Below are 23,605 nucleotides of genomic sequence, written 5' to 3'. Positions count from 1 at the left end.
ATATAGAGTGGAAAATAGGGCATGCATCAGTCAATCATCAATGTCAGACGTCTGCGTGGAGAAACGCTGATGTTTTCCAATTGTTTGGCGTGATCCATGGTAAGCTTCGGGTTTGAGAATATCCTGGCCTCACGATTTGTACCTATGCAAAGCCGAGCTGGGTACAGCATAGCGTATGGGATCTGTTCTTTCATGAGAAGTTTGAAGTTTTGACGCCTTGGAATTCTTTACGCGCCGCCTGCACTGTAGCTGTAAAATCCGGGAAAAAGGACAGGATGCTGCCTTGATTTATGGTGCCCTTTTGCCGGGTAATGCGTAGTATAGTGTCCCGATCCCTAAAGTTTAGAAGTCTCGCAATAATGGGTCGAGGTGGAGCCCAAGGCTTCGGACGCGGCGCCAGGGACCTGTGCGCGCGTTCGATGGCAAACATGGCAGAGAGGCTCTCAGCTCCGCAGATGTCTCTGATCATGGACTCTATAAAGTCTTCCAGTCACCCCACGTTTGTGGATTCTGGTAATCCTAAAATACGCACATTATTGCGCTTCAATGCCATCATTTTTAGCCTGAATCACCGCCTGGAGTTGTGTGATGTCGTTGGTTTTGGCTGCGACTTGTTGTAGACCGTCTTCGTGACTGAGATACATTGTTCAGCCTCGCCGATTCGCGTCGCCTGCTTGTCCAATTTTGCGGACATGTGGTCCATCCGACCACTGAGAACCTCCATTTTCCCATCTATCGACTGTAGGCTGGCCTGGATGGCGGAGATTGTTTATTCTATGGCAGAGGGGGCCTACGCAGCAGAGTCTAACTCAGAGTCTGAGGCTGCATTTTGCCCCCTTTACGTAGTTCAAAGGAAAGCCTCGGTTGATTTTTCTCTGGTTTACCCATGGCTTTTGGTGGTGTCCGTGCAGGTTAGTGACCAAGGGTAGCTGTCAGTGGTTCGCAAGGCAGTGGATTTTTCACCAAGGTACTATTGTTTAGCTAAGGGGTCCCTCTGCGCCAGTCGAGTGTCCCTCCTCTTTGCAGTTGTATAGGAGCAGCTAGAGATGAATGCGCACCCAGACCACCCAGTCAACGCCAGCCCACAGCCAGCGCAGTTCAATAGTCGCTGTAAAGCAGCAGAGTCTCTTCAAAACGGCCGAGGGCTTAAAGTGGATTTCCCAGCGAGAAGATGGCCATCACTCAAGTGGGCTCAGCAAAAAAACAGCTGTGTCTAGGGGTAGGTCAATTATAAGAGGTATCCAGTCTCTAGGACAGGCCTGGTGCGGGTGCTATTCAGTGCTTCTGCCTGTATAATGGCTGCCACAAGCAGGACCTCAACAGTGATGGGGCGCCCTATGAGGAAAACTGGCCTAGCGCACTGCCCCATACCTTCTTTTGATGCCCCTTGTCTGTGGGAACACCCATCAATAATTACAGGCAGATGGCGCTGTATATTTCGAAGTGCCTCTCGCCGCGTGAGGAGTTCTGTCGGTCGGGCTGCGAAATGCAAATCAGACGCAGGCCCACCGTGGTCTATCCTGTCAGTGCAGACCGGCAGCTCGCGCGAGTGCAGCTCTCCGTGGCAGCCACGGGGACTTACCTCAGGATTTGTGGCACCCGTGACTCAAAATCCAGGGAACCTCAGCGCGGATCCGCTAGGCAGCACAGCTCACTTTCAGCGCCTCACCGCAGGGCACGCTTCGATAGTTTTTTCAGCGCCGCCACAGGCTGCCCTCGCCAGGCCCGTCTCACCCCCAGCAGCAGCCCGGGAAACGGCCTCAATTCCTGTTGTCAGGTCCAGTAAACTTCTCTTGCACCAACGGTGACAGATTACGGCAGCCCGCCACAGAGGCTTCAATATCTGCACAGTGGACAGAGGTAATGGGCTTTCAGGGAGCAGGATGCTGTAGGATGCTGTAGGATAATCAAGGCGGCCGGCGGAGCAGTACTACAATGCGGCCATCTTGCAGTGTGCCAAGCCCCCCCCAATGCGAAGTATTTGGTGAATTCTCTTGGTGCACTAGTGACTCAGAATGGAAGGACCTTGAATTGGTAATGGTTTCCTGCTATCACAAACCGGAGGGTATTTGCGATGTGCTGGGCGAATGGGGATGTGAAAGTTCGCATCCTTTAAGTCTAGTGCTGACATGAAGTCACCTTGAGGAAGAAGAACTGCGTTACTTACCTGTAACAGCAGTTATCCAGTATTGGTGTCTTTCATAGATTCACATGCCTGAATCATTCCCCGTCGTCGAGACGGGAGCCTCCGGTACATAAAAAAGTAATGTCCTATAGACATACATAGAGAAAATAGGCCTAAGGGTCTCACCTTAGTAGCCTTTCTTTGTCCTTATGCAAAAAGGACCAAACTCTCACAGTCAGCCAATCAGCTCCGACCTCCCTCTAGAACCTTCCTGGGAGGAGCCTCAGTCCCTCAGATTTTCGTACGCACTCAGCTAGTTAGGCGTAATATTGTGAGAGAGGGATGTGAGACTTCCCAGGGGAGGCGGGAGGGTTGCATGTGAATCTATGAAAGACACCAATACTGGATAACTGCTGTTACAGGTAAGTAACGCAGTTCTTATCCAGTATTAGGGGTGTCTTTCATAGATTCACATGCCTGAATCAGAGTAGCTAGCAATTAGAAATGCACATTTGTGATGGAAAGGTGCCCTGCAGGCATGTTAGACAATGCACACATTGTACTATAGCATGTAAAAAGACAGCATAAGCAGAGCATCACAATAGCAGATAATGTGCATACCTGGATGGCGGGATGAGGGAAGGCTCACCTCACTGAAAGAGATGGCGTAGCACCGCCTGGCCCACTGCTGCATCCTTCTGAAGTTCGAGATCCAGGCAGTAGTGTCTGCAGAAGGTGTGCGGTGACTTCCAGGTCGCCGCTCTGCATATGTCCAGGATCGGCACTCCAGCGAAAAGTGCTGCTGATGAGGACATCGCCCTGGTGGAATGTGCAGTGACACGATCAGTCAAAGGCCGTCCGACCTTGGTATGACAGAATGCAATCGCTGAGGAAATCCATCTCGAGATGCTTTGCTTCGTGAGAGGCAGGCCCATTCTTGGATTGCTGTATGCCACGAATAGTTGCGAGGATTTTCTGAAGGCTTTGGTTTTATCCAGATAGAACTTTAGACATCTCTTGAGATCTAAAGAATGGAGTGCCCTTTCGGCTGCGGTGGAAGGGTTTGCAAAGAAAGACCTAAGGACTATAGGTTCATTGAGATGAAAGTCCGAAGGCACTTTCGGTATGAACTTTGGGTTCGGTCTTAACATTACTCTGTCCTGTCTGAATTGCATGTATGGATCCTGAATGGACAGGGCTTGAAGTTCGCTCACTCTCCTGGCCGATGTTAGAGCGAGCAAGAGTGCAGTTTTCCATGAGACGTATTTGATGGATGCCCGATGAATGGGTTCAAAGGGATGCCTCATAAGTTGGTTGAGAACTAGGTTCAGATGCCACAGTGGGGGGACTTTCCGAGGCCTCGGAAAGGATCTATAAAGCCCCTTCAGGAATTGTTTGACAAGTCTATTGGACCACAGGGAAGGTCCCGTGAAAGTTCTGGTGAACCTCGATATAGCTGCTAGGTGGACTTTTATGGATGCATGTGCCAGTCCTGATCGTGCCAAGTGCAGCAGGTATGGCAATAGCTGTTCAGGTGTGACGAACAGCGGTTGCAGGCCCTGGTCCGAACACCAAATGCAGAATCTTTTCCATTTGAGAGAGTAGGTTTTGTTGGTACTGTCTGCTCTCGCTTTTGCCAGTATATCTCTGCAGTCCTGCGGGATATTTAGGCCACCGAACTCTCTGTGCTCAGGAGCCAGGCCGATAAGCTGAGCGATTGCAGGTTCGGGTGTTGCACCTGCCCCTTGGACATCGTCAGGAGGTTCGGGTGCTGTCGCAGACGAATCGGTGTCTTGATAGAGAGCCGAAGTAGATCCGAGAACCAGTGTTGTCTCGGCCAGTACGGGGCAATCAGGATCAGGGTACAGGGCTCCGCCTTCATCTTCCTGAGGAGCCTCGGGATCATGGGAAACGGAGGAAAAGCGTACGCAAACACGCTGAACCAACCGATGGAAAAGGCATTCCCCAGTGATCCCTGTTGGGGATGCCAGCTTGCGTAGCTTGGGCATTTGGCGTTCCCCTTGGTGGCAAACAGGTCGATTCTTGGGACTCCCCATTGAGAGAAGATGTGAGTCAGCGCGCTGTCGCTCAGTTCCCACTCGTGGGAGAGTGATCGTTGCCTGCTTAGGGCGTCGGCGATGGTATTGTCCTTGCCCGGCACATAGTCTGCTTTGAGTGCGATTCCCTGCAGCACTAGCCAGTTCCAGATCTTCTGCGATTCGCGTGATAGAGAGAGCGAACGCGTTCCTCCCTGTTTGTTGAGATAGTGCATCGTCGTGGTGTTGTCCGTTTTGACGAGCACTGGGGAGTGCCGGATGCGTGGTAGAAAGGCCTGTAGTGTCAGATACACGGTTCTCAGCTCTAAAAGATTGATATGAAGCTGTTTTTCTTGAGTGTCCCATTTGCCGCTGATCCGAAGGTCCTGAAGGACAGCTCCCCATCCCTCCAGGGAAGCGTCCGTGGTGATCACCAGAGGTGTTGCCGGAAGGAGAAATGACAGTCCTACGGTCAGATTTTTGCGACGCCTCCACCAGGTAAGACTCTTGGTCATTTTGGGTGTTATCCAGACAGTGTCCTCGAAAGAGCCAGTACTTTGAGTCCATTGGCTCGCGAGCGCCTCCTGCAACGGGCGCATTCTGAGTCTGCAGTGAGGGACAAGGAGTATACAGGAGGACATCATGCCCAGGAGGGATGTATAGGCCCGGGCCTTCAGGCGTGTCCTGGTCGCCACAGCCGTGGCCAGGGACAATATCTTGTCTGTCCTTTCCTTCGAGGGAAAGGCTCTTGCGCGCTCGGTGTCCAAGGTTGCTCCGAGGAAGGTAATTTTTGTCGTAGGGACGACACAGGATTTCTTGAGATTGAGGGTTAATCCCAGCCTCTGAAAAAGATTTGTGCAGGCGTTGGAGGATTTGGCTGCGTCTTCCTCTGAGGGTGCTTTCACCAGCCAGTCGTCTAGGTAGGGGAAGACCTGGGGACCCATTTGACGCAGGAAAGCTGCCACTGGTGCAAGGCACTTCGTGAAAATCCGCGGCGCGGATTTGAGGCCGAACGGTAGTACCTTGAATTGATAATGTTGCCCTGCAACCTCGAACCTCAGGAATTTTCTGTGACACTTGAGGATGGGAATGTGGTAGTAGGCATCCTGGAGATCCAAGGATGTCATGAAATCTCCTTTTTCTAGAATGCCTAGTATTTCTTGAATCGTCACCATCCTGAACGATTGGCTTCGTAGGAAGACGTTGAGCGCTCGGAGGTCCAGAATGGGCCGCCACTTGTCCTCTTTCTGGCGTACAAGAAAGAAGTGGGAGTAAAAGCCCTTCCCCTTCAGGGGTGCCGGAACGCGCTCGATAGCTCCTTTCTTCAGCATTACAGAAATTTCCTGGAGAAGCAGGCGTAAGTTTTTGTGCGCCCGCCTGCGAGGAGGAGTCCTGGGAGGGATGGTGGTGAATTCGAGGGAATGGCCAAAACGTATAATTTGGAGAACCCACCTGTCCGTGGTTATGAGTTGCCAATTGTTGAGGAAATGGGTCAATTTTCCTCCAATTTGTAAGGATGGATAGGGTGGCTGGACTGGCTGGAGTAGCTGGAGTAGCTGGTCACTGGCGGCCGCCAGTGCCCCTCTTTGTATTCTTGCCTCTGAAGTTAGATCGCCCATAGGATGATTGACGGCCTTGAGGTTGCTTGTGTTGGTATTGACCTTTGTTAGTATAGGAGTACGAGGACCTATTCTGATAGGAACCTCGATACGAGGACTGTCCTCTGGATCTGTTGCCTCGAAAGGACTGGTTCCGGGACTGTAAGGTACCCAGAGCCCTTGCCGTATCCGTGTCCTTCTTCATGGTTTGCAATGCCTCATCGATTTTGGACCCAAAAAGGTGCTGGCCATCGAAGGGCATGTCCAAGACCTTGGACTGCACCTCCTGGCGGAACGACGTCGCTTTAAGCCATCCTTGACGGCGTAGGACCGCAGCTCCAGCAAGTTGACGAAAGCCAGTCATGGCTGCATCGATAGCACAGTCTATTTCGGCTGCTGAAGATTGACCCTCCACTAGTAGAGCCTGGACTTCCCCATGGACTGAGTCCGGCAGGTCTGACAAATATGGGGCTATGTCTTCCCAGAGTTGGCGATTATAACGCCCCAACAAGGCAATGGAGTTGGCCACCTTGACGGTCATGGCCGAAGTCGTGGTGAACCTTTTGCCGATCGTGTCCAGTTTTCTTCCTTCTTTGTCCGGAGGAGCGGACAGCGGGGAGGAAGGGTTGCGGGAGTGTTTCTGGGCCGCTTGTGTGACCACTGAATCCGGTTTAGGGTGCCCATTTAGGCAAACCGCTGCAGACAGTGGGGCTTTGTATTTTTTGTCTAGGCGCGGAACAACCGCAGACACAGAAGCGGGCGTCAGCATTATTTTCTTGCCTTGTTCCCATAGAAATTCTATTATTGGAATAGATTTAGTCGTCTTTTGAGTCTGCTCCTTAAAATCGTGCAGGAAGCATTCAGTTTCTGTGGATTCGATAGCCATATGGAATCTCTTCGCCGCTCTTTCCACAATTTTATGGAAGCCGCCTATGTCTACCGGCGGCGAGTCCGCATGGCGCGGTTGGGGCGATGCTGGTGAGGACGCCACATATTCATCCTCCTCATCATGGGTAGAGTGGGCCTCCTGGACCTCTCCTTCTTCCAATTCTTCCTCCTCCTCATCCTCGTCTGACGACACTACCTCCTGAGGTTGAATCTTCTCATGGTGGGCCTGAGGGGGAGGTCGAGACGGTTTTGTGGCTGCCGCTGGGTTATGAACGATAGGCGGCTGATCTCTACTGTCAGCGTCCGGGAAGCGTTGTTTGTAATCCTGTACAAGGAATTTCAGGTCGTTCACCAGAGCAGCAGGTAGGCATATCATGGGGGTAACCTCCGTGCTGACTTTAGTGTGGACGGAGTGCTCCTGGTAAGAGAATTCCTCTACCTCCTCGTCAGTGCTTTGGCATTTGACGTGTAGGTCCGAGATGGAAGTAGCGGGGCCCAGGTGGTCATCCTCTTCTGAGTCTTCACTCTGGAAGATTTCGTTAGGCGGTTGCATCTCCACTTTGCTTGGAGACGTGGTCTCCGGCGTAATATGCGGCTTAGTAGACTTGCCCAACGCAGGACTGGAGGTGGAAGCCGCCGAAGGCGTCGTCGACGGTGGTAGCGTGAGGGATGACACCTCCACGAGCTTGGTTTTCTTCAATGTGTCCGGAAGCGTCTTCGTCGACGACGAGTCCTCTGTCGACGGCAGCTTTAACTTCGTCGACGACGACGAGTCCTTCGTCGACGGTAGGGTCCTCGTCGACGGAATCTCCGTAGACGGCAATTTGGTTGTCGACGACCGTGACGTCGTCGGTGCACTCGTCGACGGCGAGCCCGTCGTCGATGTCGTTCTCGTCGACGTTTTCGTCGTCGACGTCTTCGTCGTCGATGCCCTCGTCGATGCTGTCGTCGTCGGGGCTGTCGGTGGTGGGTTCGTCGTCGTCATCGCCGTCGACGGCGTAGTTTTCGTCGACGGAGTAGTTTTCGACGTCGACAGGGTCTTTGTCGTCGACGATTTCAGCAGTAAAACAGAGGAAATAGGCCTACCTGTCGATGACGATGATGGAGATGTCATCGTCGACGGTGAAAGAGACAACGCTGACGTCGTCGACACCGTGGTAGTTACTGAGGTAGTCCTCTGGGCAGGTCTGCTAGATGCCTGAGCAGGCTTTTTAAAAGTCTGAGTATCCTTAACAGACACAGAAGATGTCGTAGATCTTGCCTCTGAAGACTTCTTGGCTGTCTTCCTAGGAGGGGTGTCTGAGGGGCCAGGGGAAGTTACCCTTGGCCTCTTGAGAGACTGCTGAGGTTTTAGAGACACTACTTTCGGAAGATTCCAGAGTGTCTCTGTCCTTGAGTCTGTCGAGCCAGATGAGAAGGCGGCCTTCCCGGTCTCTCACGGTCTTTCTAGGGAAAGACCTACATATTTTGCAGTCTGCAGGGACGTGGTCCGGAAAAAGGCAATATAAGCATAAGGTATGCTTATCATCCACATGGAGCCTTTTCTTCCCACATGAAGAGCAGGCCCTGAAAAGGGCTTTCTTCTGGGATTCAGACATCGAAGAAAGCAGTGGAAAGAAAACACTTACTGCCTCAAAGTGTTACTGAAGTAGTCCTTGAAGATTGTAGAATGAAGATTCACTTTTCAAAGGAAAGTAGATGATTTATAAGGAATCCTGAGAAGAGCTCAGGCTGGAGACTCCCTAGCACAACGTGCGGTAGAAAATCTGAGGGACTGAGGCTCCTCCCAGGAAGGTTCTAGAGGGAGGTCGGAGCTGATTGGCTGACTGTGAGAGTTTGGTCCTTTTTGCATAAGGACAAAGAAAGGCTACTAAGGTGAGACCCTTAGGCCTATTTTCTCTATGTATGTCTATAGGACATTACTTTTTTATGTACCGGAGGCTCCCGTCTCGACGACGGGGAATGATTCAGGCATGTGAATCTATGAAAGACACCCCTAATACTGGATAAGTGGAATTACCTGTTGAAGTGGGACAATATGGAAGCGCTCTGATAGTATGCAGTGATTCAGAATATGTACACCTAAAAATCAGTCAAAGGGAGCCGACCGATTTGGGAAGAAAGTACACCGATTAGACACCTGACCCTTGATGATGGCTCTATAGCTCCTTTGAGAGAACTAGCACTTCCTGTTTGAGCAGTTGTTAATGTTCCAGAGAGCCTCTATGTGTGAGATGGAATACTAGGAGTGCTGGTGAGTTCCAGGCAATAACCATGTTGGATAATGTCAAACACCCACCAGTCTGATGTTATGGAGTGCCAGGTGGGAAGAAACTGCTGCTATTGACTACTGGCAGGTGTTGAATGATCGGGGGGTAATTAAGTCACTGTTAGTTTACCTGATTGAGCATTACAGGTTGGTGTACCTTTGCCCTGACCTTTGAAGTGGTTACTTCTATACTTGCCTCTGAAATACCCTCTAGATGGAGAGATGTGGGTGTGCGATCTGTAAGAAGATGCAGAGGCATCTGTAGATGTTGCTTTGGAACCTGGTCTCGAATAAGAGCGAGAAAAGAGCCCCGAGGAGTGGGTGTTTGAAGTGCCCCATGGATTTGGCAAACTGTCCTTTTTCATCTTTTCCAAGGCCTCATCTACTTGTGGGTCGAAAAGAAGCTCCTTATCAAACGGGATGTTAAGTAAAGTGTGCTGAACTTTGGGTTTAAAACCAGAGATACGCAGCCAGGTATGCCTGCGTTCAAGGACACTTGCATTAATGCCTTTGGCGGTCGTATCCGCGGAGTCCATCTAATGGAGCAGTTGGGAATTAACTTCCCTTATTGAACCAGTTCCTGCCCATTCTTTTTATGTTCTTCTGGGAGATATTTGATGAGTTCCTCCAAATCATTCCAGTGAGCTCTGTCATACCTTGCTAATTATTCCAGTGTGTTTGCAATTCGCCAATTATTGCTGGATTGCACAGCCACCCATTTGCCTGACACATCAACAAGTTTGGATTCCTTATCAGGAGGTGGTGCGTCAGCTGTAGTTTGAGAGCTAGCCCATTTACAGGCATTTGAAACAACGAGGTAGTCTGGTGGAAGCTGGCCTCGAATGAAAATTGGGTCAGATGGTGCAACCTTATATTTCTGATCAACCCTAGGGGTGATAATGTGAGTCTATGAAGGATCCTTAAAAGTAGCATCTGCCTGGCAGATCATTCCTTTAAGCATTGTAAGAGATTAAGACGAGTTGTGTGTGGTGCACAAGGTCTAAAACAAAAAGTCTTCTTCCATGGATTCTTTATGCAGTGTAAACCCATGGTATGTTGCTGCCCCAGCAATAAGTTCTTGATATTATGTGGTATCATTAAGAACTGATGGCTTGGAAGGTTATAGGTCTGGATATGTATATGCATCTCCGGGGGGGAGGGGTGGGGGGGGGGGGGTGTAAATGTTATAATTCTGCCAGGGGTCTGGTGGTGCAGGTGCTCCATAAGTCATTATCACCCACCCCAATCAGCAACTGGGTCTGTATGTATAGATCCCGGAGGTGTAATATTAAGGAATTCTGTGGTGAATGAGGTAGAGAAGGTACAGATAGTGGTATGTAAGATGGAGAAGTAGGAGGAATAAGGTGCAGAGGAACGGTAGCATTGTCCTTTTTCTACTTCTTGGGCAGTGGGAAATCAATAGCTTCTTGAAAAGAGGTTTGCCGCTTGGGAGAAGGCCCAGACGCAGTCTTTGCAATAAAGCGGTCAGGCTCTGGATGGATATGGATCAGATTTTGTTTCAGATTGAGGCTCTCCTGCACGGTTTCCAAAATAGACTCTGACTGTAGTGAATGCAGATTTTGGTTTTGCGACCGAAACAATTTTACTTTTCAAAACCGAAGAGGTCAGAGCCGAAGAGGTGGAATGTCTGCTCAATGTGGAATTGGAAGGTTTTATCTGTGCCTTCGTTGCCGAGCCCGAGGGCGGGGCAGCTGAAGTGGAGTCTGGAACCAGACCATGGCCAGATGGCAGTGGTGGTCCGGAAGCATTTTGCTGAAGTGGAAACCAAGTTTTAATGTAGGTAGGTAGGTAGGTAGGTTAGTGGTTTGAGTACTCCTTGACTTAGCAGCAGATCGCGCAACATCAAATCGATCTCAAAGTCGGAGTCTGTATCTTACGCACAGAAACGGTACCGAAAACGGTTTTGAACCAGAGCGTAGTAATACATTTCCAAACCAGATGGCAGAAAAAAAAACAATTTAACAATGGGAGTCGATGCCCATGTGCACTATTACCCAGAGAAGGAGTCGTGACTCGAATGTCTTTGAAGAAAAACAACTTACACACATCCGAACCCAAAACTAAATGGCATTAGTATGTAAAGCATGTGTATCTACAGCCACACATGCCTCATACATAAGCTTTCAATCTTAATTTTCCTGTTCCAAGACTTCACCCAGTTTGTAATTTGAATTAGTTTTCTGTTTTTGCTCAGAAAACATGAGGCCATGGCTACAAGTCACAGATAATCAGTCACCTTTTTGGTGGCAGTGACTCAGACAAACTTGAATCGAAAGATGCTGCTCAGCTACAGTATATTGTAATTCACATGGATCAAGTTGTTCAAAGGAGTAATGCTATCTACTTTCTAGTACTTTCATTGTAACCATGGTTCCTCATGTCTAACATTCTGGGGTTATTCGTGTACTATCTAGTTAACAAGCTGAAGGAACACACTAGGACATCACTACAATTTCTCTACATCCCCTTTCCTCCAGTCCCCAATAACCTTCCACCTTGCAGGTTCACACCAATACTAAGAAGCTCACAACCTATGTTGTAGTATCCGAAGTGTGATCCACGAATCACGGAGTTTCACAAAACATTTGGTCCATGATTAAGGGCTATGCTTTGTACTGTCACCACTGACCAATTTGGACAATACCACACATTCAAGACCAACAAGACCAATAATGAACAATGTATGTAATGAGTAGCATCTTTGCTATACAAAGTGTGACCTTTATTTTAGAACGTGAGTTACTTTGACAAGTTTATGATTACTTTTAATCCATTATTAGATGTCCCATGTTCAAAATAAGATTAACTGACATGTTGGCATGTCAATAGTCAGGATTTCAAATATATACTTACTGTCTCCTAGGGGAGTGAGATCTAGACCTTGACCTTGTCCTGGATCTAGAAATGCTTCTGCTGCTTTTACCATCTTTTCGCATGCTATGTTAAGACAGAAAAAGGAAAATGTTACTTACCCTATAAAGATCGGCTTGTAGTGCACTAGATTAATATGCTTTACGTACTGCTGTCAACTAGAGATCGGATCAGACATCAGAATTTGTGTTTTCTTCGAAGAAGCTACGAGTCATGGGCTACTGTGTAACGTCTCCTCTATTTCACAAAACCTGTGTATCAACTCCACCCTTAGATTGTTTCGAACAGCTGGTGAAAGTGGAGTGCAGAGAATAGTAGATATGTGCTCTGCGTGTTGGTTTAACATGCTTATGGAGTGAAATAACATGCCATCTCTATCTGCTCCTGGGAAGGATAGATGGGTGCATCTGCATATGTAGCACTACAGGCTATGAACAGATGCTTACATGCGAGCATTTTCTGTTCCTAACATGGGCGGCTGTATTGAAATATCAACATTTGTAAAGCACACAACTACCTCCGGAGAGGTGTGCCAACGCTGGGGGCTGTAGATACACATGCTTTGCATTAACTGTCAGACAGGTTCCCCCAGATGTTTAAAGCAAACCTTTCAATATAGTCTGGTCACATATAGCTTGTTCACAAGCAAATGTGTCAACATAGTAATGCTTTGAGAAAGTATCTGATAATGACCAAGCAGCAGCTTTGCAAATATCCGCAAACGGTATGTCACACAAGAAAGGCATGGTGGCTCTTTACTTTTTTTTTTTTTTAAACGGTCGTAGTGTGCTCCAGGGAACATATCTTTCGTCTTTGCATAGCAAGTTTGGATACATTTAACAATTCACCTTGAAATGCCTCCTTTACAAATGGACTAAGTCTTCCAGGGTTTAGCAAAGGCAAGCTCATTGGTCTACTGAAAAAGTTTAGTCCTATCAATACAATACATGACCACACATTTTACATCTAAGGAATGCAATTCTCTTTCCTCTACAAAGTTTAAAGACCACTGTTCTAGAGAGATTGGTGGATGGTAGGGACTATGGTTGTGGTAGAAGCAGTGGAGGTGAGTGGCTGAGTGCAGAAGGCAATAAAGGAGGGCTAGTTCTTCATCGAAGGAATACCTCAGCTTCTTGGGAATTAGAGGAAAGTTACTTGAGACTTACTCTTGGAGCGGATTTGCAGAAATCTTTCAGGTATGTAGACGGATAAAGAGCTGCTATTGTCTAGCACTCAGTTTTTCAAGAAACAGTGCCTCGGATCACTCTGATCTGTGTTGACTATTGAACATGGATTACGGCTTCAGCGCCAACTTCGGCCCCAAATAGTGAGCACTGACTGCCTTAATCAGCTAGGGTTTTCAACCTCTTTCCTTGAGAGCCCGCTTGACTGAATCCTTACCTCTGTGTTAACAGGAGCTAGAAGGCAGAGATGCACTAGATGCAAAGCTTTCCCTTGAGAACTTGGGCTAAATGCCCCTCCCTTGGGAGCGGTGCTCTGCCTCAGCACTAGGCCATTTAATTGAATGGGGCTCTGAAGTTGTGTTCGAACCAGGGTGGTGCTTCACGGTCTTTGTCATCTTAGTTTTCATTTCCCATAGACACTGAAGCCGAAGGGGTCCCCCCTTGAGTTTCTCTCCCTTGTAGGCACTTGATAGTCTGTCGGCTGCGCCCCAGCTGTTGGGCTGGTACTCTAGAGGGCCTGTCTCTGCATGGAGGGGGTCTAGTTCGCCAAAGATCTAAAGTGTCTCGACAGAGGTCTGGTGCTGTACCTTTAGGAATGCCCAACATCTTCTGCACCTTGCAGGTTTTTTTGCAGAGAAAAGCAATACAAGACTTACAGACCCTGATTTTCTCGGGGGAGAGACCAATAGTACTTGGTGTTGCACTATGGGCAAAAACAGAAGGGTGTGCGTTCCCTCAACCTCTACCTGCCTGCATTCTTTGAGCCGTTTCACTGGAAACGGAGAAGGATTTAACAGTCTTTAGTCAGAAATGTAATCTTCCTTTGTTTCTGTTAAATCGTTAGCTGTCAACCGAGAAACTGACAAACCACACGCAGGTTGTTTTCCTATCATCAAAGTTGAGATTAAAGGACAGCAAGGTTTGAAAAAGGCACAACAGCATGTTAATCTCTAAACTGTTACTTAACACATTTGAACCAGAGGGCGTAAAAAAACCACAATCCAAGCGTAGAGTTGGCGCCCATGTGTATTGTGGGCAAAAAGAGGAGTCACAGTATCCTGTAACTTGAAGCTTCTTTGAAGATATAACACTTGCAATGTCCAAGCCCAAAACCAAATGCCAGGAGTATGCAAAGCTTGTGTACACCTCACAAACATATTTAGCATTTAGAACTAGTAAAGATTAAGCATCCCGAAAAAAGCTCAATACATGGTCTACTAATACACCTGCAAGATATCCTGAAGATTTTTTGTTGCAAAAATCTGGAGACAGGATGCCAGAAAACAAACCACTGCTGCACCCACTACTTCACTTTACAGAAAAAAGAACCCTGTAAAAAACGTGGAGCCATCTGAGGTGAAATTTTCTGCACAATTCAATTATCCTTTCAGACTTGGATAACTAATTTGTATAATTAAAGACCAAACACCTGTGAATGACAGTTACCAGAGATCAAAGTGGTCTTGTACTTGGGACCACAGAGAGCAAAGAACTACAGTACATGGGATGGTACATAGAACATAACTTTCTCCACATGTGTGTGGTGCAGGGGTTATGGAAAGATGGGAATCAAACGTGGGGCAATATGTAGTAAGCACTAAGCTTGACCTACCAGGCAGCTGGAACAATAAAACCTCGCAGCAGCAAGACTGGTACATGTAGCCAAAATGGAGCTAAGTGACTGTGCCCATCAAACATTAAGAAGCCAGAAAGAGTCCCTTGCTTTAGGTTGAGAGCAAAGTACAGTAGCAGTCAAGCAGAGGGGACTGCATACAGGAACAGAGCCAAAATCAAAACACTACCTTGCAATAGTGAGAGGTGGGGATACTGGCACCCAGGTGAGACATGACCTGCAAGAACTCCAGGGGTGTGAAGGTGTAGGACTAGCTTCCTACCTACTGGGCCTCCTGTACTTGTTTTTCGTCATCAGAAGAGTGGTGAGTGCCTGAAGAGAGGGGCACAGAGCACTCTGCTCATCTCAAACACCTCCCTACTTCTCCAGTCAGACAAATTGAGAGGCAAATGTGGGAATAGTAAGATTGAAGAGGTGGTTGTCAAAAGCAAAGCCTGGTGCAGCATTTGGTTTTAAGCGATCTGGGCAGAGATAACCAGGAGAGCGTACTGGCTGTTAGAAACAACAACAAAGGTGTGAAATTAATGCAAATGAACTAGATGGACAACTTCACCTAGAAAGTGAACAAAATCCTTATAAGTACAATTTCACCACCTTCGGGATGAGTGGGAGAGGTGGAAAGGCGTACACAAATATCCCTTACCAGCTGATCAAAAGGGCATTCCCCTTTGACCCTGGTCAGTAGTACCTTTAGGCAAAGTCTCGGCATTTTTTGTTTGCGTTGTCCACGAAAAGAATGATGCTTGGACGACCCCATGCTTTGAAAATGCCCAACAACTTGTTGTTTAGAACCCAGTCCTGCTGGTCCTCGAAGTGCAGATAGAGTCTGCCTGTGAATTCTGCTCTCCCAGTAGGTGTATTGCTGTACTCAATAGATCTCACTAAGAGCAAATACCAGAGGGCCTGAGCTTCCAGCAATAGAGTCCTCAATCGAGTTCCTCACTGTTTGTTCAGGTAGTACATGGTGGTCATACTGTCTATCTGTACTAGAATGGAATTGGTCTCAATCGAAGGGAGGAAAGCCTTGAGAGCCAGATGCACTGCCTTCAACTCCAGCATGTTGATGTGGTACAACTGCTCTTTTGTTGACCATCGACCTTGAGTCTGGAATGACCCTATGTGAGCTCCCCAACCCTGGAGGGAGGCATCCGTGATCATTGATTGGGAGGGAGGAGCCCGATGGAATGGAACCCCTTCCAGAAGATTCTCCTGTCTCATCCACCATGGTATTGATGCTCTGGCTGTGTGCGACAGTTGTATCCTGTCTTCCCACCAAGCCGTTCTTTGATCGCACTTGCTCTCCAGATCCTGTTGTATGGGACACATTCTCAACCTGGCATTGGGTACCAGAAAGATGCAGGATGCCATTGATCTTAGAAGAGATGCAACCTGACGGACCAAAGACAAGTTCTTGCGTAGGATCGGCTTGCCCTTCAGTGTGATCTAGAACAGTCTCTCCTCCGAAGGAAACACTTTTCCTATTGCGGAGTCTATTGTTGCCTCCAGATAGTGAATTCTTTGCGTGAGCTGCTGAGTCTATTTTTCGAAGTTTATGTGGAGACCCAGCTGCTTGCAAAAATCTAGACATTGTTGAAAATGGTTCTTCACGCTCTAGGGGAGGGACCTTTCAGGAGCCAGTCGTCAAGATAGGCATACACAAAGACACCCCTGAGTGGTAGAGCGGCTGCCACTACTGCCATGCACTTCATGAACACTCGGGGAGAAGATTTCAACCCAAAGGGCAGCACCTTGAACTTATAATGGAAGGACCCCACCGAAAACTCAGTAACTTCCTGTGATGAGGATTGATTAGGACATGAAAGTATGCATCTTGCAGATCCAGCGAACACATCCAATCTCCCTGCTGTAGATGTGGATATAATTGATGAAGGGCCAACATGTACAACTTTTCTTTTCGGATTGTAAATGTAAATGTATTGCGACTTATATAGCGCACGTATCACCCGAAGGTATCAAGGCGCTTGCTTAGGGAACCCGTCCTGGTATTCCCCTGTGAGATACCCCCGCAGGGTATCCACAAGGTGAAAGCCAGGCATCCCGCCGCGAGGGGCCTTAGTGGAGATTAAGCAAGCTATTGCCCAGAGTCGCAGAGTGTGACCCCGTGAGTCGAGTAGGCACCGGAGCGAGAATTGTCGAGTCCGTGGAATTTTTGAGTCCGAGACCCGCCGAGGCGGGGAATCGAACCCTGGTCCACGGCCCATCTCAGCTTCCGGGTCTGCCGCATCTAACCACTGAGCCACGCTTCTCCACATTGACTTGTTGAGTGTCCGAAGGTCTAGAATAGGCCTGTATTCTGACTTTCAACCCTTCTTCGTCACTAGGAAGTATCTTGAATATACTCCTTGACCACGTTGCGCTGTAGGAACCTTCTCAATGGCTGACTTTCTTAGAAGGATAGATACTTCCTGCTGCAGTATTTTCATCTGGTGGCATGTTGTTTTGCTGGTGGGATTGAGGGAGGCCGATGTCGAAAACGTAGAGTACACCCACTCTGCAGCGTAGTTAATACCCATTGGTCTCTTGTAATACTCTGCCACTCCTTTAGATGATTGGCAAAACTTCCCCATACCGGAGTGAACAGCAGTGTTTGAGGAAGCGGACCCTCATTGTTTAGTTGGTGTTTTTGCTGAGGTAGTCTACTGACGAGGGGTTCCTCTTCCTCTAGGGGTACGACAACCCTGGTAATGGGCCTTCGATTGACCCTTCTGTCGCCTATGATAATGAGGGGTTTGAACGCTCTGACAGACGGGCCGCCTATCGTAGGGCCTGTAACGGCGCCGGAAATCTTTTTTCTCCTCAAATACAACCGCCTTCAGGGTATTGAGTTCTGACTTCATCCTCAACATATCATCAGTGTGAGTGCCAAACAAGGATGAGCCTGTAAAAGGAGGGAGCAGACAGCGTCGCTCCATCAGCTGCAGCGCTGATCACTTGGTTTGCCACAAAGCTGCCTTCCTGCACAATTTCTTCAAAATATCTGCAGGCTTCCCTTGGCAGGTTCTCTGTGAACCTTTGAAAGGAGTCTCACTAAGATCTGTCATAGCGCCCCAACAGGGCCGAAGCGCTAGAGAACTTCATCATGGTGGCGGACATGCCACAGACCTTTCTCCCCCATGCATCCTGTGTTCTGCTCTCCTCATCTGGTGGAACTGTAGATCAGGAGGCTACTGCGTGCATTTTCTTAGCCACAGCTATAACAACAGAATCTGGTGGAGGATCAGATCTGAGAAATAAAGGGTCTTCCTCAGGAGGCCTGTATTTCTTCACGATTCTGGCTGGCGCGGCCTTGAGTCTTGCCGGTGTCAGAAAAATGTCCATTACAGGGTGTACAGGCTGGAGCAGACCCAGGACCAGAGGTAGCAGTGATTTGGCTGCTGATCTCTGATGCAAAGTCTTGAATATGACGGAGGATGAGCTTTGCTGGGTAGGCATAGCGATGTTTAATTTGTTTGCCCCTCTTGATAGAACATCATGAAAAGTAACAACGCCACCCACCGGAGAGATTCTCAACGGTGGGCTGTCTGTCAGAGTCGGGGAGCAGTCCCTCTTCGAGGAATGGGTGGAAGAGGATGAACTTGTTGGAGACCTGTGTCTTCTCCTTTTTTCTCGAGATCTGGATCTTCTTCAGATTCTGCTGCAAACGTCGCATCCTCGACCTGGCATTGGGAACTAGAAAGATGCAAGATGCCATAGACCCCAGGAGCGAGGCAACCTGCGGACTGAAGGTTGAAGAGTGCAAAGAAGCTGGTTGCACTTCAGAATAATAAATCATAGTCTCTCCTCCAAAGGATACACTTTCCCTGTGTTGGGAGTCTAGTGTTGCGCCCAGATAGTGTATCCTTTGAGTAGGGTGATGAACTGACTTTGCCAAGCCGACATGAAGTTCCAGGCGCTGTAGCAAAGTTAGACAGGACTGTTACTGCGTCTTTGCACACCGGGGGATGAACTCTTCAGAAGCCAGTCATCGAGTTAAGAATAAATTAACAGCCTTGGCAGCGTAGAGTAGCTGCTACTACTGCCATGCATTTGGTAAAAACTTGGGGTGACTTTAATCAGTAAGGGAGAACTTCGAACTGGTAGTGTTGGGCCCCTACTAAGAAGCGTAGGAACTTTTGATGGCATGAGCGGATTGGTACATGGAAATAAGCATCTTACAGATCTATCAAGCACATCCAGTCTCCTTGCTGGAGGTGAGAAGAACTGCGTTACTTACCTGTAACAGCAGTTATCCAGTATTGGTGTCTTTCATAGATTCACATGCCTGAATCATTCCCCGTCGTCGAGACGGGAGCCTCCGGTAAATAAAAAAGTAATGTCCTATAGACATACATAGAGAAAATAGGCCTAAGGGTCTCACCTTAGTAGCCTTTCTTTGTCCTTATGCAAAAAGGACCAAACTCTCACAGTCAGCCAATCAGCTCCGACCTCCCTCTAGAACCTTCCTGGGAGGAGCCTCAGTCCCTCAGATTTTCGTACGCACTCAGCTAGTTAGGCGTAATATTGTGAGAGAGGGATGTGAGACTTCCCAGGGGAGGCGGGAGGGTTGCATGTGAATCTATGAAAGACACCAATACTGGATAACTGCTGTTACAGGTAAGTAACGCAGTTCTTATCCAGTATTAGGGGTGTCTTTCATAGATTCACATGCCTGAATCAGAGTAGCTAGCAATTAGACATGCACATTCGTGATGGAAAGGTGCCCTGCAGGCATGTTAGACAATGCACACATTGTACTATAGCATGTAAAAAGACAGCATAAGCAGAGCATCACAATAGCAGAGAATGTGCATACCTGGATGGCGGGATGAAGGAAGGCTCACCTCACTGAAAGATGGCGTAGTACCGCCTGGCCCACTGCTGCATCCTTCTGAAGTTCGAGATCCAGGCAGTAGTGTCTGGAGAAGGTGTGCGGTGACTTCCAGGTCGCCGCTCTGCATATGTCCAGGATCGGCACTCCAGCGAAAAGTGCTGCTGATGTGGACATCGCCCTGGTGGAATGTGCAGTGACACGATCAGTCAAAGGCCGTCCGGCCTTGGTATGACAGAATGCAATCGCATGAGGAAATCCATCTCGAGATGCTTTGCTTCGTGAGAGGCAGGCCCATTCTTGGATTGCTGTATGCCACGAATAGTTGTGAAGATTTTCTGAAGGCTTTGGTTTTATCCAGATAGAACTTTAGACATCTCTTGAGATCTAAAGAATGGAGTGCTCTTTCGGCTGCGGTGGAAGGGTTTGCAAAGAAAGACCTAAGGACTATTGGCTCATTGAGATGAAAGTCCGAAGGCACTTTCGGTATGAACTTGGGGTTCGGTCTTAACATCACTCTGTCCTGTCTGAATTGCATGTATGGATCCTGAATGGACAGGGCTTGAAGTTCGCTCACTCTCCTGGCCGATGTTAGAGCGAGCAAGAGCGCAGTTTTCCATGAGACGTATTTGATGGATGCCCGATGAATGGGTTCAAAGGGATGCCTCATAAGTTGGTTGAGAACTAGGTTCAGATGCCACATCGGGGGGACTTTCCGAGGCCTCGGAAAGGATCTATAAAGCCCCTTCAGGAATTGTTTGACCAGTCTATTGGACCACAGGGAAGGTCCCGCGAAAGTTCTGGTGAACCTCGATATAGCTGCTAGGTGGACTTTTATGGATGCATGTGCCAGTCCTGATCGTGCCAAGTGCAGCAGGTATGGCAATAGCTGTTCAGGTGTGACGGACAGCGGTTGCAGGCCCTGGTCCGAACACCAAATGCAGAATCTTTTCCATTTGAGAGAGTAGGTTTTGTTGGTACTGTCTGCTCTCGCTTTTGCCAGTATATCTCTGCAGTCCTGCGGGATATTTAGGCTACCGAACTCTCTGTGCTCAGGAGCCAGGCCGATAACCTGAGCGATTGCAGGTTCGGGTGTTGCACCTGCCCCTTGGACATCGTCAGGAGGTTCGGGTGCTGTCGCAGACGAATCGGTGTCTTGATAGAGAGCCGAAGTAGATCCGAGAACCAGTGTTGTCTCGGCCAGGACGGGGCAATCAGGATCAGGGTACAGGGCTCCGCCTTCATCTTCCTGAGGAGCCTCGGGATCATGGGAAACGGAGGAAAAGCGTACGCAAACACGCTGAACCAACCGATGGAAAAGGCATTCCCCAGTGATCCCTGTTGGGGATGCCAGCTTGCGTAGCTTGGGCATTTGGCGTTCCCCTTGGTGGCAAACAGGTCGATTCCTGGGACTCCCCATTGAGAGAAGATGTGAGTCAGCGCGCTGTCGCTCAGTTCCCACTCGTGGGAGAGTGATCGTTGCCTGCTTAGGGCGTCGGCGATGGTATTGTCCTTGCCCGGCACATAGTCGGCTTTGAGTGTGATTCCCTGCAGCACTAGCCAGTTCCAGATCTTCTGCGATTCACGTGATAGAGAGAGCGAACGCGTTCCTCCCTGTTTGTTGAGATAGTGCATCGTCGTGGTGTTGTCCGTTTTGACGAGCACTGGGGAGTGCCGGATGCGTGGTAGAAAGGCCTGTAGTGCCAGATACACGGCTCTCAGCTCTAAAAGATTTATATGAAGCCGTTTTTCCTGAGTGTCCCATTTGCCGCTGATCCGAAGGTCCTGAAGGACAGCTCCCCATCCCTCCAGGGAAGCGTCCGTGGTGATCACCAGAGGTGTTGCCGGAAGGAGAAATGACAGTCCTACGGTCAGATTTTTGCGACGCCTCCATCAGGTTAGACTCTTGGTCATTTTGGGTGTTATCCAGACAGTGTCCTCGAAAGAGCCAGTACTTTGAGTCCATTGGCTCGCAAGCGCCTCCTGCAACGGGCGCATTCTGAGTCTGCAGTGAGGGACGAGGAGTATACAGGAGGACATCATGCCCAGGAGGGATGTATAGGTCCGGACCTTCAGGTGTGTCCTGTTCGCCACAGCCGTGGCCAGGGACAATATCTTGTCTGTCCTTTCCTTCGAGGGAAAGGCTCTTGCGTGCTCTGTGTCCAAGGTTGCTCCGAGGAAGGTAATTTTTGTCGTAGGGACGACACAGGATTTCTTGAGATTGAGGGTTAATCCCAGCCTCTGAAAAAGATTTGTGCAGGCGTTGGAGGATTTGGCTGCGTCTTCCTCCGAGGGTGCTTTCACCAGCCAGTCGTCTAGGTAGGGGAAGACCTGGTGACCCATTTGACGCAGGAAAGCTGCCACTGGTGCAAGGCACTTCGTGAAAATCCGCGGCGCGGATTTGAGGCCGAACGGTAGTACCTTGAATTGATAATGTTGCCCTGCAACCTCGAACCTCAGGAATTTTCTGTGACACTTGAGGATGGGGATGTGGTAGTAGGCATCCTGGAGATCCAAGGATGTCATGAAATCTCCTTTTTCTAGAATGCCTAGTGTTTCTTGAATCGTCACCATCCTGAACGATTGGCTTCATAGGAAGACGTTGAGCGCTCGGAGGTCCAGAATGGGCCGCCACTTGTCCTCTTTCTGGCGTACAAGAAAGAAGTGGGAGTAAAAGCCCTTCCCCTTCAGGGGTGCCGGAACGCGCTCGATAGCTCCTTTCTTCAGCATTACAGAAATTTCCTTGAGAAGCAGGCGTAAGTTTTTGTGCGCCCGCCTGCGAGGAGGAGTCCTGGGAGGGATGGTGGTGAATTCGAGGAAATGGACAAAACATATAATTTGGAGAACCCACCTGTCCGTGGTTATGAGTTGCCAATTGTTGAGGAAATGGGTCAATTTTCCTTCAAGTTGTAAGGAGGGATAGGGTGGCTGGACTGGCTGAAGTAGCTCGTCACTGGCGGCCGCCAGTGCCCCTCTTTGCATTCTTGCCTCTGAAGTTCGATCGTCCATAGGACGATTGACGGCCTTGAGGTTGCTTGTTTTGGTATTGACCTTTGTTAGTATAGGAGTACGAGGACCTATTCTGATAGGAACCTCGATACGAGGACTGTCCTCTGGATCTGTTGCCTCGAAAGGACTGGTTCCGGGACTGTAAGGTACCCAGAGCCCTGGCCGTATCCGTGTCCTTCTTCATGGTTTGCAATGCCTCATCGATTTTGGACCCAAAAAGGTGCTGGCCATCGAAGGGCATGTCCAAGACCTTGGATTGCACCTCCTGGCGGAACGACGTCGCCTTAAGCCATCCTTGACGGCGTAGGACCGCAGCTCCAGCAAGTTGACGAAAGCCAGTCATGGCCGCATCGATAGCACAGTCTATTATTTCGGCTGCTGAAGATTGACCCTCCACTAGTAGAGCCTGGACTTCCCCTTGGACTGTGTCCGGCAGGTCTGACAAATATGGGGCTGTGTCTTCCCAGAGTTGGCGATTATAACGCCCCAACAGGGCAATGGAGTTGGCCACCTTGACGGTCATGGCCGAAGTCGTCGTGAACCTTTTGCCGATTGTGTCCAGTTTTCTGCCTTCTTTGTCCGGAGGAGCGGACAGCGGGGAGGAGGGGTTGCGGGAGTGTTTCTGGGCCGCTTGTGTGACCACTGAATCAGGTTTAGGGTGCCCATTTAGGCAAACCGCTGCAGACAGTGGGGCTTTGTATTTTTTGTCCAGGCGCGGAACAACCGCAGACACAGAAGCGGGCGTCAGCATTATTTTCTTGCCTTGTTCCCACAGAAATTCTATTATTGGAATAGATTTAGTCGTCTTTTGAGTCTGCTCCTTAAAATCGTGCAGGAAGCATTCAGTTTCTGTGGATTCGATAGCCATACGGAATCTCTTCGCCGCTCTTTCCACAATTTTATGGAAGCCGCCGATGTCTACCGGCGGCGAGTCCGCATGGTTCGGTTGGGGCGATGCTGGTGAGGACGCCACATATTCATCCTCCTCATCATGGGTAGAGTGGGCCTCCTGGACCTCTCCTTCCTCCAATTCTTCCTCCTCCTCATCCTCGTCTGACGACACTACCTCCTGAGGTTGAATCTTCTCATGGTGGGCCTGAGGGGTAGGTCGAGACGGTTTTGGGGCTGCCGCTGGGTTATGAA

General features: G+C 49.1%; 1 protein-coding gene across 4 annotated transcripts in view; it reads right to left on the bottom strand.

Moving 5' to 3' along the window:
• The window catches only part of CCNL1 (cyclin L1), a 382,007-nt gene that overhangs the window by 21,685 nt on the left and 336,717 nt on the right, over positions 1-23,605 (bottom strand). For 3 of the 4 annotated variants that reach the window (XM_078667166.1, XM_078667165.1, XM_078667163.1), the window contains one exon: positions 11,791-11,874. The exons of the other annotated variant lie outside the window; for it this stretch is intronic. In XM_078667166.1, the coding sequence (XP_078523292.1) occupies positions 11,791-11,874 (84 nt within the window). The remainder of the gene's footprint in view (positions 1-11,790; positions 11,875-23,605) is intronic. 4 annotated transcript variants of the gene reach the window in all.

This window comes from Lissotriton helveticus, chromosome 11 (genome assembly GCF_964261635.1).
Source record: "Lissotriton helveticus chromosome 11, aLisHel1.1, whole genome shotgun sequence".
NCBI lineage: Eukaryota > Metazoa > Chordata > Amphibia > Caudata > Salamandridae > Lissotriton > Lissotriton helveticus.
This window is presented reverse-complemented; position numbering and strand designations above follow the sequence as displayed.